Raw genomic sequence first — 17,700 nt, 5'->3', positions numbered from 1 at the left:
TATCACTATTTTTTTAAATGAATGAGTGAATCAGTCTGACAGAGTAAAGATAACGAAGACCCAAATATAAGCCTGAAGGGCCATTATGGTCATTGTTGAGACTTTGTAGAGGGCTTAGATGAAAGCCGTAAAAGTTACTAAGTAACAGTAGATATGTGAAAAATGTTAAAGAAAAGAAGCAATGTTCTACAAAAGAAAATGTGTAAATACAGTATAGTCTTCAACAAGGAAAAAGATGTCCAGGAATTCTTCATTATGAAAAATCTAAAATATAGGAAATGAAAATGGAAGTGACATGGGATGTTACCAGATATTGTGTGGGGGAAATCAACCCATTTTCCTCTATAGGCAGTGAGCAACACCCTCTGTCAGTCTGCCTCCTTGGCCTCTATCCATCCCCTCTTTTCATTTCCCACTGCCACAGTTTTAGTCCAGGCTGTCTTTTTCTCTTATCTGGACCATTACAATAGTCCCTTAGACATTTCAGGCTTTTCTGCTTCAAATCTATTTGTCACTCATTTATTCAAGAAATATTACTATTTTATGCCATGGCACAATTCTGGGTTTTAGAGATATAGCCATGAACAGATGAGGAATCTGTTCTCATAGAACTTATACTTTCTTGGGGGAAGAAACCAAACAAGGTGATGTACAAGACAGTGATGAGACAGAGTCCTATTGAAGGCTGGGTGATCAACAAAGCCTTTCTGAAGATTTGAGATAATATCCTATATAATAAAGCGGTAATATGCAAATTGACCATCACTCCAACTCAAAATGGCCGCCCCCATTTGGTCAAAGATGGCCGCCCCCATGTGGACACAAGATGGCCACCATAAGATGGGCAGCAGGGGAGGGCAGTTTTGGGTGATTAGGCCAGCAGGGGAGGGAAGTTGGGAGGGACCGGGCCTGCAAGGGAGGACAGTTGGGGGCAATCAGGCCTGCAGGGGAGGGCAATTGGGGGGAACCAGGCCTGCAGGGGAGGGCTGTTGGGGGGACCAGGCCTGCAGGGGAGGGCATTTTGGGGGACCAGGCCTGCAGGGGAGGGAAGTTGCGGGAGACCAGGCCTGCAGGGGAGGGCAGTTGGGAGCAACCAGGCCTGTGGGGGAGGACAGTTGGGGGCGACCAGGCCAGCAGGGGAGAGCAGTTAGGGGCAACCAGGCCTGCAGGGGAGGGCAGTTGGGGAGGACCAGGCCTGCAGGGGAGGGCAGTTGGGAGGGACCAGACCGGCAGGGGAGGGCAGTTGGGGGTGACCAGGCCAGCAGGATAGGGCAGTTAGGGGTGACCAGGCTGGCAGGGGAGGGCAGTTAGGGTTGACCAGACCGGCAGGGGAGCAGTTAGGCGTCGATCAGGCTGGCAGGGCAGTGGTTAGGGGGTGATCAGGCAGGCAGGCAGGTGAGCGGTTGGGAGCCAGCAGTCCTGGATTGTGAGAGGGATCCCAGATTGGAGAGGGTGCAGGCTGGGCTGAGGGACACCCCCCCCCCCATGCACGAATTTCGTGCACCTGGACTCTAGTACAAAATATAAAGGTCAGGGGAGACAACTAGTGCAAAGACTTCAAGGCTAGAACAAGCTTGGTATTTCTAAAAAGAGAAGACTAATATAGGTTAAGTATAGTGGGAGAGAAGAAGAGTGATATGGGGTGAGCTCAAGAGAAGTAGACAGGGACCAAAGCATATACATGCAAACATGTTGATTATAAGATAACAGAGAATGATATATTTTATTCTAAGGACAGTTAGACTCAGTTGGAGAATTTTGAGCAGAGAATCGTACAGCCTGACTAAAGGGAGATAAAAAGCAAGCAAGGAAGGCACTGAAAAACTATTGCAATAGTTCAGAAAGTACATGATGATGGCATGAACTAAAGTGTTAGAAGTGGATGATTTGAGAATATACTTTGGAAGTTGAGTCATCAGGATTTGCTGATAGATTAGATGGTAAGAGATGATGAAAGAGGAATCAAGAATAACTCTAGGTTTGGGACTTATGGAAATAGATGGATGACCATATTTATTGGGGGAAGTAGTAGCTTTTTGATGAGCAGGTTTGCTGTAATTAATAAAGGATTCTGCTTGAGATAGATTATCTGTCAATCACTCAAGTAGAGATGCCAGGGAAGTACTTGGATAATGAACCCAGGGTTTAGGCAGAGAGGTTAAAGCTAAAATAAATGATTTTTTAAAAAATATATTTTTTATTGATTCAGAGAGGAAAGAGGAGAGAGAGAGAAATATCAATGATGAGAGAGAATCATTGATCGGCTGCCTCCTGCATGCCCCACACTGGGAATCGAGCCCATAACCTGGGCATATGACCTGACTGGGAATCAAACCATGACCTTCTGGTTCATAGGTCGATGCTCAACCACTGAGCCACACAAGTTGGGCAATAAATTATATTTAAAGCCTTGAGTCTAGTTGAGATCTTAGAGATAGAGACTATCCTATCTAATAAAAGAGTAATATGCAGATTGACCATACCTCTGCTATACCCACAAGCCACACCCACCATTCAATCAGGATCGAGTATGCAAATTAACCCAACCAAGATGGATGCAGCCACGGAGCGAACAGGAGGCTTGGGTTTCCCCAGCGATGGAGGAAGCCAAGTTCCTGTACACCCTGGCCTGCCCTGGCCTCCGTTCAAGGCTACAAAGTTTCAATTATAGAAGATAAATAAATCCCAGATACCAGGGTGTCCGCTTGGGTTGCTGGTGGGTGTGGCCGGCCTGCAAATCACCACAGGCCCCTCGCCAGGCCACCCCACGCCCCAAGAGAACTCCCACCCTGATCCAGGACACCCTTCAGGGCAAACCAGCAGGCCCCCACCCATGCACCAGGCCTCTATCCTATCTAATGAAAGAGTAATATGCAAATTGATCATAATTCCAACACACAAGATGGCTGCCCCAATGTGGACACAAGATGGCCACCACAAGATGGCCAGCGGGGGGGGGGGGGGCAGTTGGGAGGGACCAGGCCTGCAAGGGAGGGAAGTTGGGGGCAATCAAGCCTGCAGGGGAGGGCAGTTAGGGGTGACCAGGCCAGCAGAGGAGGGAAGTTGGGGGCAACTGGGCCTTCAGGGGAGGGCAGTTAGGGGTGACCAGGCCTGCAGGGGAGGGCAGTTAGAGGCAATCAGGCTGGCAGGGGAGCAGTTAGGCATCAATCAGGCTGGCAGGGTAGTGGTTAGGGGGTGATCAGGCTGGCAGGCAGAAGCTGTTAGGGGCAATCAGGAAGGCAGGCAGGCGAGCAGTGGGAGCCAGCAGTCCTGGATTGTGGGAGGGATGTCCGACTGCCCATTTAGGCCCGATCCTACTGAGATCGGGCCTAAATGGGCAGTCGGACATCTCTCGAGGGGTCCCAGATTGGAGAGGGTGCAGGCCCGTCTGAGGGACACCCCCGCCCGTGCACGAATTTCGTGCACCAGGCCTCTAGTCCTATATAATAAAAGGCTAATATGCAAATTGACTGAACGGCCAGTCGCTATGACATGCACTGACCACCAGAGGAAAGATGCTCAACACAGGAGCTGCCCCCTGGTGGTCAGTGCGCTCCCACAGGGGAAGCGCCACTCAGCCACAAGCCAGGCTGACGACTGGAGAGCTCAGTGGCCCGACGCTGCAGCAGCACTAAGGATGTCCGATTGTGGCATAGGCCTTCTCCCGCCATTAGTTGGACATCCCCTGAGGGCTCCCGGACTGTGAGACCCCCCCTCCCCGAGTACACGAATGTCGTGCACCCGGCCTCTAGTATAGAACAGAAGAGGGCCACGGACAGAAACTTGGGCTTTATAATGTTGAGAAGTCAAACAGAAGAGGAGGAGCTGGTAAAAGATTTTAAGGAGCAATGACCAGTGAGGTAGGAGAACGTAAAACATAGGTGCCCAGAAACCAGGTTGAAGAATGTTTCTAGGAGGGGACACTATCAAGTATTTCACGTACTGTGGGGAGGTCAAGTAAGATGTGGACAAAGACATAGCTATTGGATTTTGGAACAAGATGGTTGCTGGTGACCTCAATAACAGTTTATTTGAAGTGGTATAGTTAAAAGCCAAGTTCTTATTTTAATACTGTGCACACATGCATTTTAATTATGCCATAATTTGTGCATAGCTACTGAGTCTTCTTAAAAACTAAAGACAACTTTGGAGTTTGGAGGAGTTGGACCTTTGGAAGATTTTCTTTTCTGTCTTGATGTTAATAAAGATGACCTGGAGAGATTTCCTAATTTATTTTTTAATTTCAAGGAGAAAAAACAATAACTTCAACACAGTAATGGCTTTTTAATTTGTTTCATGGAGTAATTTCCTTTAGTTTAACTTTGAGCTATATCATCTTCTACTAGTACATACAGCCTTTAGCACTGCATCTTCCATCAGAATGTGGTCGTTACCCTCAGTTTCCTGAGACCTTTATACTTAGGACTTCCCAATGACATGCTTTTTTTCATTATTTAATTGCTTTTTAAGTTTCTGGTTTTGAAATTGGGACTTGTTGGATTTTGTAACTCTTTAACTTTGTAACTATAAGGTAAGTATGTTACTTTTTACTAAAGTAGAATAATTATAGGGCATGGATGCAGGTTAGTCTGTCATCAGGAATCTTCTTAATTGTGTGGATTTCATTTTATATTTGTAACTGATTTTTGGTATGCATACCATTTTAAATAGCAATTGTATGTTTCAGACAGAGCTTGAGAATAAACTACAGCAGCAGTTAACCCAAGCAGCGCAGGAACTTGCAAAAGAGAAGGAGAAAATGTCAATGTTACAAAACACGTATGAAAAAAGTCAGGAAAACCTAAAACAGCTTCAGTCTGATTTCTATGGGAAGGAATCTGACCTTCTTGCAACAAGGCAAGATCTTAAGGTATAGTAAACTATATTTTTTCATAAAAATCAGTAAGTTGTTTATAGACATTCATTAAATGATTGGTTTCAACCAAAATGGGCAAGGGAATGTTAATATTTGTGGAATTTTGCACTTGTTTTCTATTAAATGATTATTTTTGGAGTAGCATGCATTTTAAAAATGAAATTGTCTTATAACAAAATACATGTATAAGTATATGCATTTTTAAATAACACCTGTAATAGTAAAAATGTGGCAATTTATTAATTGCTAACATATTAGCTTATCTAGGGACTTTGCTATCTTTATGTAAAATAAAAACTTTAAAATGTCCTACAGTTAAAAAGTCTAAGGAGTTTTAAATGTAAACTACTTGTGAAAATGAAAGCAGTTTTATTGTTTCCTGTCAGGTGAAACATATGACTTTAGTTTTATATATTTGTTACCTTCTTAAGACTACTGGAATGCCTGATGATTAAAATTAGGAGGTTATAGCTCAAAGTAAATTTAGCATTATTATCTAAGCACGAGAGGCCCAGGTGCATGAAATTCATGCATGGGGGAGTCCCCTCAGCCCAGCCTGCACCCCTCGGGGGATGTCCGACCGCTGGTTTAGGCCCAATCCCGGGGATCGGGCCTAAACCGGAAGTCGGACATCCCTCTCACAATCTGGGACTGCTGGCTCCTAACTGCTCACCTGCCTGCCTGCCTGATCATCCCTTACTGACCCCCCCCCCCCCGCCAGCCTGATCACCCCTAACCACCTATGCCTGCCAGCCTGGTTGCCCCCAACTGTCCCCCCACTGGCCTGGTCGCCCCTAACTGCCCCCCCCTGCCAGCCTGGTTGCCCCCAACTGCCCCCCTGTCAGCCTGGTTGCTCCTCACTGTCCCCCCTGCTGCCCTGGTCGCCCCCAACTGCCCCCCTTGCCGGCCTGGTTGCCCCCAACTGTCCCTCCACCAGCCTGGTCGCCCCTAACTGCCCCCCTGCTAGCTTGGTCGCCCCCAACTGCCCCCCTGTCAGCCTGGTTGCTCCTCACTGCCCCCCCCTGCTGGCCTGGTTGCCCCCAACTGCCCCCCCCCCCCCGCTGGCCTGGTTGCCCCAACTGCCCCCCCCCGCTGGCCTGGTCGCCTCACACTGCTCCCCCCCCCCGCTGGCCTGGTTGCCTCACACTGCCCCCCCCCACTGGCCTGGTCACCCCCTCACTGCCCGCCCCCGCCAGCCTGGTCACCCCATGCAGCCTGCTGTTCGGTCCTTACGGTGAGGGCATCCTGACCAATTTGCATATTACCCTTTTATTAGTATAGATATGGAATACTATTTGATTAGATAAAGTATCATGTTTATTAAAATGAAGGATATGGAAAAAGAATAAATAATTTTCATGTAACATTAAGGTATCAGTTTTCTAAGGAAAATGGAACGTTTATATTCTCCCATAGAAGAATAAGCCAGTTCTGTCTTCCTCTTTTTTCTTTTTCCTGAAATGTAATATTTGTGTTTTGTGTTTGAGTTTTTGTAATTTAAAGTGCATTATTAAAAATTCTGAAAATCATAGAGTATTTATATATGTAATGTATGTAAATATACTAGGTCTGTATTTTATTCATAGGCTGTTACTATAGGGGAGGCTTTATGAAGGAGGCAGGACTGGACAGGTCCTGAAGGATACATGGAATTTGAATACAGAGACTGTCTAAGGAAGATCATTTCACTCAGTGGCATGTTTGAGAAAAGGTGCTGTAGTGGGAATAAGCAAAGCCAGAAGACAGTTAAGATAATTGTCTTGCTAGAGTGATGGTTTGTGTTTAGAAGCTAAGGTTAAAAAGGTTTGGATCAAACTATGAAGTATCTTAGATGCCTAACAAGGATGATTGGACTTTACATTTGGGGGGAAAATGAAGAGGAGTAAAATGAAGAAAATAGTTATTTAGGCAACTTGACCTGAAGTGGTTTACATACAGCTGGGATTGTACCTGGGGTAAACTAGTGTTAAAGAGATTAGTTAACAGGCTATCTTCCCTTCCTTCCACCACACATTCCAGTAATCAAGGTGGGAGTTGATTAGAACTAGGATTTCGATTAAAGAGGATGGAACAGAAAGGGTTTCTGAGATAGACAAGATGAAACAGAGGGGCTCAATACATACAGTCTGCAAGGAATGAGTGGTGACTAATGATTTGACACAAAAATAGGAAATTGAGCCCTAACCGGTTTGGCTCAGTGGATAGAGCATTGGCCTGCAGACTGGAAGGTCCCAGGTTCGATTCCGGTCAAGGGCATGTACCTTGGTTGCGGGCACATCCCCAGTAGGGGGTGTGCAGGAGGCAGCTGCTCGATGTTTCTCTCTCATTGATGTTTCTAACTCTCTATCCCTCTCCCTTCTTCTCTGTAAAATCAATAAAATATATTTTAAAAAAAGGAAATTGAGAAAAATAATTTTGTAGTGCCAACAGATAGATTATATATATATATATATATATATATATATATATATATATATATATATACACATATATATATTAGAAGCCTGGTGCATGAAATTTGTGCATGGGTAGGGTCCCTAGGCCTGGCTGGCGATCGGGGCCAATCTGTGGGGCAACCAGCGGAATGATTGGGGCCCCTGCTCTTACCCACCTTAGCCTGGCACTGCCCGCTCACTGGCCCTGCCCCCGCTGCCACAACCGGTCAGGGCCTGCGGGCTGGGGGCAGATCCTGAGTTGAGCACCTGCCTCCTGGTGGTCAGTGCATGTCATAGCGACTGGTCATTCCGCTGGTAGTTACACCATTGGTCAATTTGCATATTAGGGTTTTATATAGATAGATTAGTTAAGTTCAAAATTAGTAAGAGTTGTTATAAGAAAAAAACACACACCTGAAACATATCCTCTTTACATAGCTTTAAACTATTATTATTATTATTATTATTATTATTATTATTTAAAATGTATTTTTATTGATTTCAGAGAGGAAGGGAGAGGGAGAGAGAGATAGAAACATCAGTGATGAGAAAGAATCATTGATTGGCTGTTTCCTGCACTCCCCCACTGGGGATTGAACTGGCAACCCAGGCATGTGCCCTTGACTGGAATCAAACCTAGGATCCTTTAGTCCACAGGCCAACATTCTATCCATTGAGCCAAACTGGCTAGGGCTAAATTATTATTTTTTTAACTTTATTGATTGATTTTAGAGAGAAAGGAAGGGAGAAAAAGAGAGGAAGAGACAGAGAGATTTGTTGGTCTACCTATATATGCATTTACTGGCTGCTTCTTGTATGTGTCCTGACTAGAGATCAATCTTGACTATTGGGATGATGCTCTAACCAACTGATCTACCCGGCCAAGGCCTATTTATGTTTTTCTTTATAACACTATTGAAAATTAGGGAAGGTTTGTGGAAGAGTTTGGACTTTATTTTAAAGGTAGTAGGGAACCACTGAAAGGATTTGTCCAGATTTGTATTTTAGGCCAATGACTGGCTATAGGATAAGGGATGTATTGATTGTAGGGGAACATGGTGGAATGTAGAGACTAGAGAAGAGACTTTGCAGTACTCCAGTTGCAAATGATGGTGACTTGGGCTGGTAATAGTAAGGATGGAGAATGTGGATGAATTTAAAGGGTATTTAGTTGATAGAGGAAATGAAACTTGACTGCTCATAGAAGTCCTACAGAAATCACACTCTTTTTAAAATATTTTACCCACGAACATAACATAGTTACAGGACTTAGATCTCTTAAATCAATATCCTTTCATTAAGCCAACAACTGTTTTTTTTTATGCCTGAAAGCTACATTATGTACTAATATATATATCTATACACACATACAAACACATGTATATTTAAATATATTTTTATTGATTTCAGACAGGAAGAGAGAGGGAGAGAGAGGTAGAAACATCAATGATAGAGAATCATTGATTGGCTGCCTCCTGCACGCCCCCTACTGGGGATTGAGCCTGCAATCCCTGGCATATGCCCTGACTAGAATCAAACTGTGACCTTCATGCCCTAGCCGGTTTGGCTCAGTGGATAGAGCATTGGCCTACGAACTAAAGGGTCCCAGGTTCGATTCCGGCCAAGGGCACATGCCCGGGATGCAGGCTCGATCCCCCGCAGTAGGGGACGTGCAGGAAACAGCCAATCAATGATTCTCTCTTATCATTGATGTTTCTATCTCTCTCTATCTCTTTCCCTTCCTCTCTGGAATCAATAAAAAAATATAAAAAACAAACAAACACAAAACTGTGACCTTTTGGTTCATAGGTCAATGCTCAACCACTGACCCATGCCGGCCAGGCAGTACTAATATTTTTATACATAAAAGAATCATTCAAATGTAAATATGGGTAAAAAGTGAAAGGCAGCGGGCTAAGTCTGCTGTAGAGTTTTACAACTATTAAGAGACCATGCAGTAGTCCACTATTCTAGAGCTTCCTTGTATAGATTAAGGCCTTCCTTGTGTAGACTGAAGCCTGGCTTGGTTTGTGACAAGCTTAGTGTTGCACAATTACAGAACCATGATTAGATCTCAGTTATTCTGATTCATAGCCTTTTATTCTTTTATCATAAATTCACTAGAATTTTTTTAATAAAATAGAGTAGTGATGAATTCTGTATTAATGCTTCCAAAATGAGAATTATCTGAATTACTTAGGAAGTTAATTTTTTTTTAAAAGAAGTAAATTCCTATGGAAATTCAAATGATATTATAGGCCAGAATAAGAGATAGTCATCGGCCATTATTTTTCTATTGCTTCAGTGGTTTTATATGATCTTGTTGTGTATAAGAAAGAAGAAGAGAGGTTCAGAACCTTGTAACATGACACCTGTCTAAGGCAAGGCTGCCATCTGTGGGCTGAGGGTGTACACCAAGACACCAGTAGAATGGAAGATGGTGGGTTGGCCTAATCTATGCCTTTAGCCCCATCTTCTGGGTTATTTATGAAATACTTAAGTTTGTCTGAATTTCAAATTGGCTGTGCTGTGTGCTATTTGTTGTTGAGGAAAGGTTGAAGTGGAACTTAACTGTTAATCTCTCACCCTGAGTGAAGTGAAATTCTAGGGTAAGTTCAGAATTAATATGAATCTTCTTAGCCTAGTACCCTTCCTTATGTCATTTCAGCCGTCATCAAGAAAAAATAAAAAATTTTAAAGGAGAAAATTGTTGAAGGGACAAAATAGAAATAGCTATTACAGAACACTGCAGAAATTATTCGTTAGCTATCCTGTATAATCCTCTCTAATAAAATGGTAATATGCAAATTAACCATCACTCTGCTACATAAGCCACGCCCACCAGCCAATCAGGGCGAGTATGCAAATTAACCCCAATCCAAGATGGCTACAGCCACAGAGAACAAGGTTTCCCAGGTAACAGAGTAAGCCAAGCTTTCCATAGCTGTTGCAGGCCTAAACCTCCACTCAAGCTACAAAGTTTCAATTATAGAAGGTAAACAAATTCAAACAAATGGCGGCAGAATGGAGCTTGAGAGAGCAGGCAAGGGTCGCTGGCGGCAACAGGGGAAGCAAAGCTTTCTGCATACCCTGGCCGGGCTCACCCGCTTAAGGCTACAAAGTTTCAATTGTAGAAGGTGAATTAACTGCCACAGAAATGGCTGCCGCCCCAGGGAGCAGCAGGCTTGGCTCCGCTCCAGGCTACAAAGTTTCAATTGTAGAAGGAAAATAAATTCCAGATACCAGGGCCTCCCCTTGGGTTGCCAGGGGGTGTGGCCGGCCTGCAAACCACCACAGGCCCCTCGCTCAGGCCGCCCCACGCCCCAAGGGAACCCCACCCTGATCAGGGACACCCTTCAGGGCAAACCAGCTGGCCCCCACCTGTGCACCAGGCCTCTATCCTATCTAATAAAAGAGTAATATACAGATTGATCATCACTGCAACACACAATATAGCTGCCCCATGTGGTCAAAGATCCTGCCCCCATGTGGACACAAGATGGCCACTACAAGATGGCCAGTAGGAGAGGGCAGTTGGGAGGCACCCGGCCTGCAAGGGAGGGCAGTTGTGAGGGACCAGGCTTGCAAGGGAGGGCAGTTGGAGGTGATCAACCCTGCAGGAGAGGGCAGTTAGGGGTGACCATGCTGGCAGAGGAGGGAAGTTGGGGGCAAACAGGCTGGCAGGGGAGCAGTTAAGCATCAACCAGGCTGGCAGCGGAGTGGTTAGGGGGTGATCAGGCTGGCAGGCAGAAGCGGTTAGGGGCAATCAGGAAGGCAGGCAGGCAAGCAGTTGGGAGCCAGCAGTCCTGGATTGTGAGAGGGATGTCCGACTGCCCGTTTAGGCCCGATCCGGGATCGGGCCTAAACGGGCAGTCGGACATCCCTCCAGGAGTCCCAGATTGGAGAGGGTACAGGCTGGGCTGAGGGACAACCCCCCCCTCCACCCCCGTGCACGAATTTCGTGCACCGGGCTTCTAGTAAATAGATAATATGCTAACTAGACTGAGCAGCGGAACAACCATCCAGAGGGCTGAGGCAGCTGGGGCAACTGTGAGGGCCAAGCCCCTTGCACGAATTTCGTGCATCAGGCCTCTAGTAGCACTATAATGTGATTGGGGTCTTCATTCAGGGTCAAGGTTGGTAGTTGATGTGTTCAGGGACTTGCCTATTCCAGTGGGAGTGGATGGGTTAAAGATAGCCCCAACTAAACCATTGAATGGGAGAAGAGAGTTCCCAAAGGGAATAGATTCTAGCAGGTGAAAATAACATGGTCTGCAATATGAATGAAAGGAATATCTAAAATATATGGCGACATGCCACTGAATGACATAGATGAATATTCAGAGGCAAGGTAGAGCAATATGTCTTGGCATCTTCAGAAAAAGTGTAGTCTAGATTTTGAACTTGACTTTAAAGTTTTATTAACTGTTTGTTTTTTTTGTGAGTTTAAAATTTTGGAGGCTTATATAAGTCATGAGCATTTTAGAATTCTTGTGGTCAAAGATTGGGGGTACTGTTACTTTCAGGCTCTAGCAAGCCTTGGTATTCTTTAGCTTCTGTCACCTAACTACAATTGGTATGGACTAGGCATTGTCAAATTTTGTTCCTTTTATCTGAAATCACTCTCACTTCTTGTGATACTTAGGTCAGTTTTCACGTTCACCATGGAGTCTTGTGTAATCACATTCTACAGAAAACTCTCACACTCACCGTTTTTCTGTGTTTTTGGCATATAGCAAATGTTTTACTAACCTTGTTCAACTTCTGTTTTACATTCTGGTTCTGTTTTTCAGGCTACATAGTCATCTTCTTTAGTCAAGGACCATCTTATACCCTCCAGTATACTTCAGTAGTGTACTTAATTAATGGTTAGCTGCTTGATTAATAAAGGACTAGGTGACTTTAGGTCTTCCCTGAAAAAGGAGCCTTAGGGTTAGTTTTATGTGTTCTACTGGAAGCTATTGAAAATGGAAATTTAACTTACATCAGAAAGACTTCTGAACTGAATTAAGGAGTAAACTTTCTCTTTCAGGAAGCTTAAGAAGTCTCTTAAATATGTCTTTATTTATTTTCATATGTTTTTTTTTTATTGAATGCTAAATCAATGTCTAATCAGCAAGGATGCTACCTGAATTATATCTTCTGCTTCCTTTTCAAGGGCACTACATCTCTAGAATAAGAAAGATGAACTTCTTCTAGATGGTGGAAAAGACCTTCGAGTTAGTTCCCTTCCCTGTGGATTCTTTTCTTAGCAATAGCAAACGAGAGTGGCAAGTTTCCTGCCATTTCTGTTACCCACCTATTTTTTAAAAAAATATATTTTATTGATTTTTTACAGAGAGGAAGGGAGAGGGATAGAGAGCTAGAAACATCGACCAGCTGCCTCCTGCACACCCCCTACGGGGGATGTGCCCGCAACCAATGTACATGCCCTTGACCGGAATCGAACCTGGGACCTTTCAGTCTGCAGACCGACGCTCTATCCACTGAGCCAAACCGGTTTCGGCATCTGTTACCCACCTATTACCATATCTGCCCCCAAATGAAACCTAATAGGTCAAAAAGCTTTCCCTTTCCCCTACCGGCTTCTCAGAATATTTGGGCCTTAGAACAGTCAGTAGCTATGGGCTGTGTAAGCTGACAACACTATTGCTGCTACACAAGTGGAAAGTTAAGGGAGGGGGTGATGGCCTTCTCAGAAATAGAGCCTCAGGTGTCTGGTTGACTTTCCTCTTAGTTCACTTGATCAGGTTGGCAGATGTGAAATAACAGTTTTGTTTTTACTTACAAAAGGTTTTAGTATGTCAGACATCACAGTTCCTACAAAACATGTACATGGTGGGGCAAAAGTAGGTTTGCAATTGTATGTATAGAAAATATACAATAATTAATAATACAAGAATAAACTGTTTTGCATACTCACAACTTTACACCTACTTTTGCCCCACCCTGTATGTACACATAACTTAGCATTTAACTATACAATCTCTTTTTTCGTTTTTTTCATGTCCTCCATGTCTTCTCTCTAACCACATATGTATTCTCTGACTATGATATGGTCCCTACTTACTTGATATTCCTTCATACACTTAGCCAGTAACAACTTATAGATTATTTCTAGAGGTTTTGGAATTCTTCAGTATTTTATGCTGTAAATGTTTTCCATAGGCAAAATAATTAATTATATGACATTTTTTTTCTCTTTTATGTGATCTTACTGAAGGGTATACATACCATCTTTTATAGTTTATTTCTTATGTTGATTACTATGTTTCTGTTGAAATTTGAAAAAAATAGGCATATAATAATTTGGGGAAATTTTTTTTTATAAGTCTGTAGAAGAGAAGCTTTCTCTAGCACAGGAGGACTTAATTTCAAACAGAAATCAAATTGGAAACCAAAATAAATTGATTCAAGAACTAAAGACTGCCAAGGGTACTTTGGAGCAGGATGCAACAAAGAAAGAACAGCAGTTAAAGGAGCAGAGTGCAGCACTACAAGATATTCAGAAAGAAAAGGTATTTCATTTTCTAACTAATCCAGAATCTTAGCGTTGTCATGGCCATTGAGGCCATTCAGTCAAACCTCTTCACTCAATAAGGCATCACCTCTATTTTCAACAGCTCTCTCAGGTGGCCTTATAGCTTCTGATAAAAACAGTTTTGGTCATTGGAATTTTAATTCTATCCAATTTTATTTCTGCTGTTTTTAGTTTTACAAACTAATCGATTTTTCTAACCTAGACCCTTGGTTATTCAAAAACATGTATTACAGCCCCTCAATGATTTCTGTCTTCTGGATGTAGGAGTGAGATAATAAAAGGTCTGAAAAGAAATTCTCAAGCTTAAGAATTCCTAAAATTAAGAACTAGATTTTTCTAAGGGGAAGTATGAGTATATTTTATATAAAGGATGCTATATTATAAAGTTTAAAATATTATATTAAATGACCAGTGTGTTTAAAAATCAGTTAAAGTTCTTTATGAAAGAGAAATTCAGATTATAGGGAACAGCTTTTATGAGGTTTCATAATTGAAATCCTATTTCCATTAGCTGATAGGATATTATTCTGAAGTGTACAATTCCTGAAGTGCTTGGTATGTGTAAATTGTACAATTCTTGAAATTCTCTTTAATTTAAAAAATTAAGGTAGTTTTTTGTGGGGGTGAGGCTGGTAAAGCTGGAATGAATTCATGATTTGTGCTTCAAGTTTAGGAAATTGTGACAGAACTATAATTTATAGGCCTTTAATTGCAAGGGCTGTACATTAGTCAGATCTTGTTTTAGTTTACCTCTAACTCTAATAGATTATTTGACTTCTCTAAACCTTTGTTTATTTACCTATAAAATGATCATTTAAAAGAGCTACCTAGTATAGAGATTAAATTAGGTAATATATAATATTCCTAGCTTAGGTGTGCCTTATATAAAGGTAGTGATAGTAATAATATTAATAAGATTATTAATAAGAGTAATAATGGTAGTTTTGGCTACATTTTATACTTAGTTGGCCAGTCACTATTCACTTTATAGTATTAACTCTAACTACTTACTCCTTAATAATAATCTTATTGTTCACATTGTATAAATAAGGACACAGAGGCAAAAGAAGGTAATTTACTCATGTTAGGTAGAAAGGGGCAGAGACAGTGTTATAAATGGTAGCAGTCATTTTGATTATATTACTTATCAGTTAAATATTTACTTTAAAATTGTTTTTAAATAATTTTTCTACAGTCGCTGAAAGAAAAAGAACTAGCATGTGAAAAATCTAAATTGGCAGAGATAGAAGAAATTAAGTGTAGACAAGAAAAAGAAATTGCTAAACTGAATGAAGAACTCAAATCCCACAAGCAAGAAAGCATAAAGGTATGTTAAGACAATCATTGTTCTTTCTTCAACACTGTATTATTGGCATTTAAATTTATATATATATATATATATATATATATATATATATATATATATTTACATATATATATTTATACATATATATGTGTGTGTGTGTGTGTGTGTGTGTGTGTGTGTGTATGTGTGTATATATATATATATATACTAGAGGCCTGGTGTACGAATTCGTGCACCAGTGGAGTCCCTTGGCCTGGCCTGTGGTTTTGGGCTGAAACCGGCTCTCCAAAAACCCCTAAGGGGTCCCGGATTGCGAGAAGGTGCAGGCCAGGCCGAGGGACTCCATCGGTGCACGATCGGGGCTGGGGAGGGATGCAGGGGGTTGGCCAGCTGGGGAGGGACTGTGGGAGGGCTCCAGGGCGTGTCCAGCCCATCTCACTTAGTCCCGATGGGCCAGACCCCAGCAGCAAGCTAACCTAGCAGTCGGAGCATCTGCCCCCTGGTGGTCAGTGCATGTCATAGCGAGCAGTTGAGCAGCCTTAGCACATTGTTAGCATATTATGCTTTGATTGGTTGAACGGATGACCGGAAACTTAGCATATTAGGCTTTTATCACACACACACACACACACACACACACACACACACATATATATATATATATATAGAGAGAGAGAGAGAGAGAGAGAGAGCTTCTCTATTATGTACCAGTGTTTTGTTGTTTTTGACAAATTCTCCTGCTCTCAAGTGTACTCTTGTGTTGCATAATATCTGTATACATATTGAAACCATGTTACTTTTGTTTTAGGTTACTGAATAAAGCAACCCTAAAAGTTTAGATTTTGTTGAGATGATAATAAGAGAGCTATCGATTTAGAAAATTATAATTGTAGATCGTAAACTTCAAAATATGTAAGGGTTTAGAATTAAGCTTTTTAAGGAATTCTGTTTCTTTGTTTGCTTCCTAAAATCCTTTAACAATCTCTTGAATATTTTTCCTGGCATAAGCAAAGCTAGGATGCTATTTAAAGAAACTAATTGTAATTTGCTCTGGAAAATGTTAGTCATTTGATTCTCTCTTGCATGTTCTCATAATACCTGTTATGTCTATCAGTATACTTACAATTTTGCTATATAATTATCTCTATTATGTTATTAGGTTCTTCCAGACTGTGACTTCCTTAAAGCAATGGATGTATATAGTTAATCATTGTGTAAATCTCAACACAGTGTGTGATGCCTAAGTGGTGACCAATAAACACGTGCTAAGGGAATAAAGGGAAATAGAGGGTAGACATTTTTCATATAATTCTATTAAAACATATGTATGCAAAGTATCACTTAAATTTAAATGATTATTCAGCAGGAAGTAAATAATTTTGCATCTTTTTAAACAATTGTTTGAAATATTGAACTTTAAGAATATCATTAGAGAAAAGACTAAAACTCATGTTTGTATATATTATTGTAATACGTTGCATAAATTTAAGCTATATTTTGAAATATTTTCTATATAGAATGATTTATTTTTGGCCTTTTAAATAGGAGCTAACAAGTCTCAAGGATGCCAAGCAGCTTTTGATTCAGCAGAAACTAGAGCTTCAAGGGAAAATAGATTCCCTGAAGGTAATCCTTGAACAGGAGAAGAGGAATCAGCAAATGCTAAAAGAGCAGGTGAAAAAGGAAGAAGATGAGTTGAAGAAGGAATTTATTGAGAAGGAAGCTAAACTGGTCAGTAAATTAATGGTGGGAAGTGTGTTTCATAATTTATTTATAAACCAATCCAGTAAGAGAGGATTTTCCTACCTAGAAGTTATAATTGAAATGTTCACCTAACATTTTAATTTTTTTTAGGAAAAGAGGTCTGATTTGTTTAAATGGCTGAAGTATGATTAGAAATATTTTGTAATTGTATTTTGGTTTATATAGGTGGAAAGCCAATAAAACATGATTAAAATACAAAACCCTTTAGTGCCAGAAAAACCCTACAGTTATGTAAATTGAGGTAAATGGCATGAATGCTAATCATGTTCAACTCATTTGGTCAAAGTGAATGTTGATAAAGGGGAATGTAAACTTCCGTTTAAAATGATGAAGACCAAAGCCTACTTTTCCTTCCCTAAGTTGTGCATGCCAAATGGGAAGCATCTGGCTTTCCTTTGTTGAATTAAGTCCAAATATCCTCAGATAACTTGACCACTGAGTGTTTTAGTTGAAGAATTGCAATTTCAAATTCACAGTGAATCAAAGGGTTGGCATTGGTTCTTGGCAGATTGATAGAGGTAAAACAATTTATGTGGAATTTGATACATAATAAAATGCTAGCTTTGTTTCCAAGGCACTTTGCTGTCCCTGACTATGTGTTCTTCCCCTGCTCTAGTGGAAAAAAGGAAACTCTCCAATCGTTCTACTTTAACTTGATCTAATAAGAGGCTTGCTAACTATCATTTCAGCATTATGGCCTTTGAGCCAATTCAAAATAAACAGATGTTTGTGGAATCAATTTTATTAGTGTATACTGAAATATATTCTCTCTGCTTTC

At 41.6% G+C, this 17,700-nt stretch overlaps 1 protein-coding gene across 2 annotated transcripts in view; it reads left to right on the top strand.

Annotated features, from left to right (window-relative positions):
• Positions 1-17,700, top strand: part of EEA1 (early endosome antigen 1) — a 157,966-nt gene that overhangs the window by 134,443 nt on the left and 5,823 nt on the right. For both annotated transcript variants that reach the window (XM_079774076.1, XM_079774077.1), the window contains 4 exons: positions 4,688-4,870; positions 13,644-13,829; positions 15,048-15,179; positions 16,704-16,889. In XM_079774076.1, coding sequence (XP_079630202.1) covers positions 4,688-4,870; positions 13,644-13,829; positions 15,048-15,179; positions 16,704-16,889 — 687 coding nt within the window. The remainder of the gene's footprint in view (positions 1-4,687; positions 4,871-13,643; positions 13,830-15,047; positions 15,180-16,703; positions 16,890-17,700) is intronic.

The sequence above is a fragment of the Cnephaeus nilssonii genome (genome assembly GCF_951640355.1).
Source record: "Cnephaeus nilssonii genome assembly, chromosome: 6".
Taxonomy (NCBI): domain Eukaryota; kingdom Metazoa; phylum Chordata; class Mammalia; order Chiroptera; family Vespertilionidae; genus Cnephaeus; species Cnephaeus nilssonii.
Note: the sequence above shows the minus strand (reverse complement) of the source record. Positions and strands in the feature narration are given on the sequence as shown.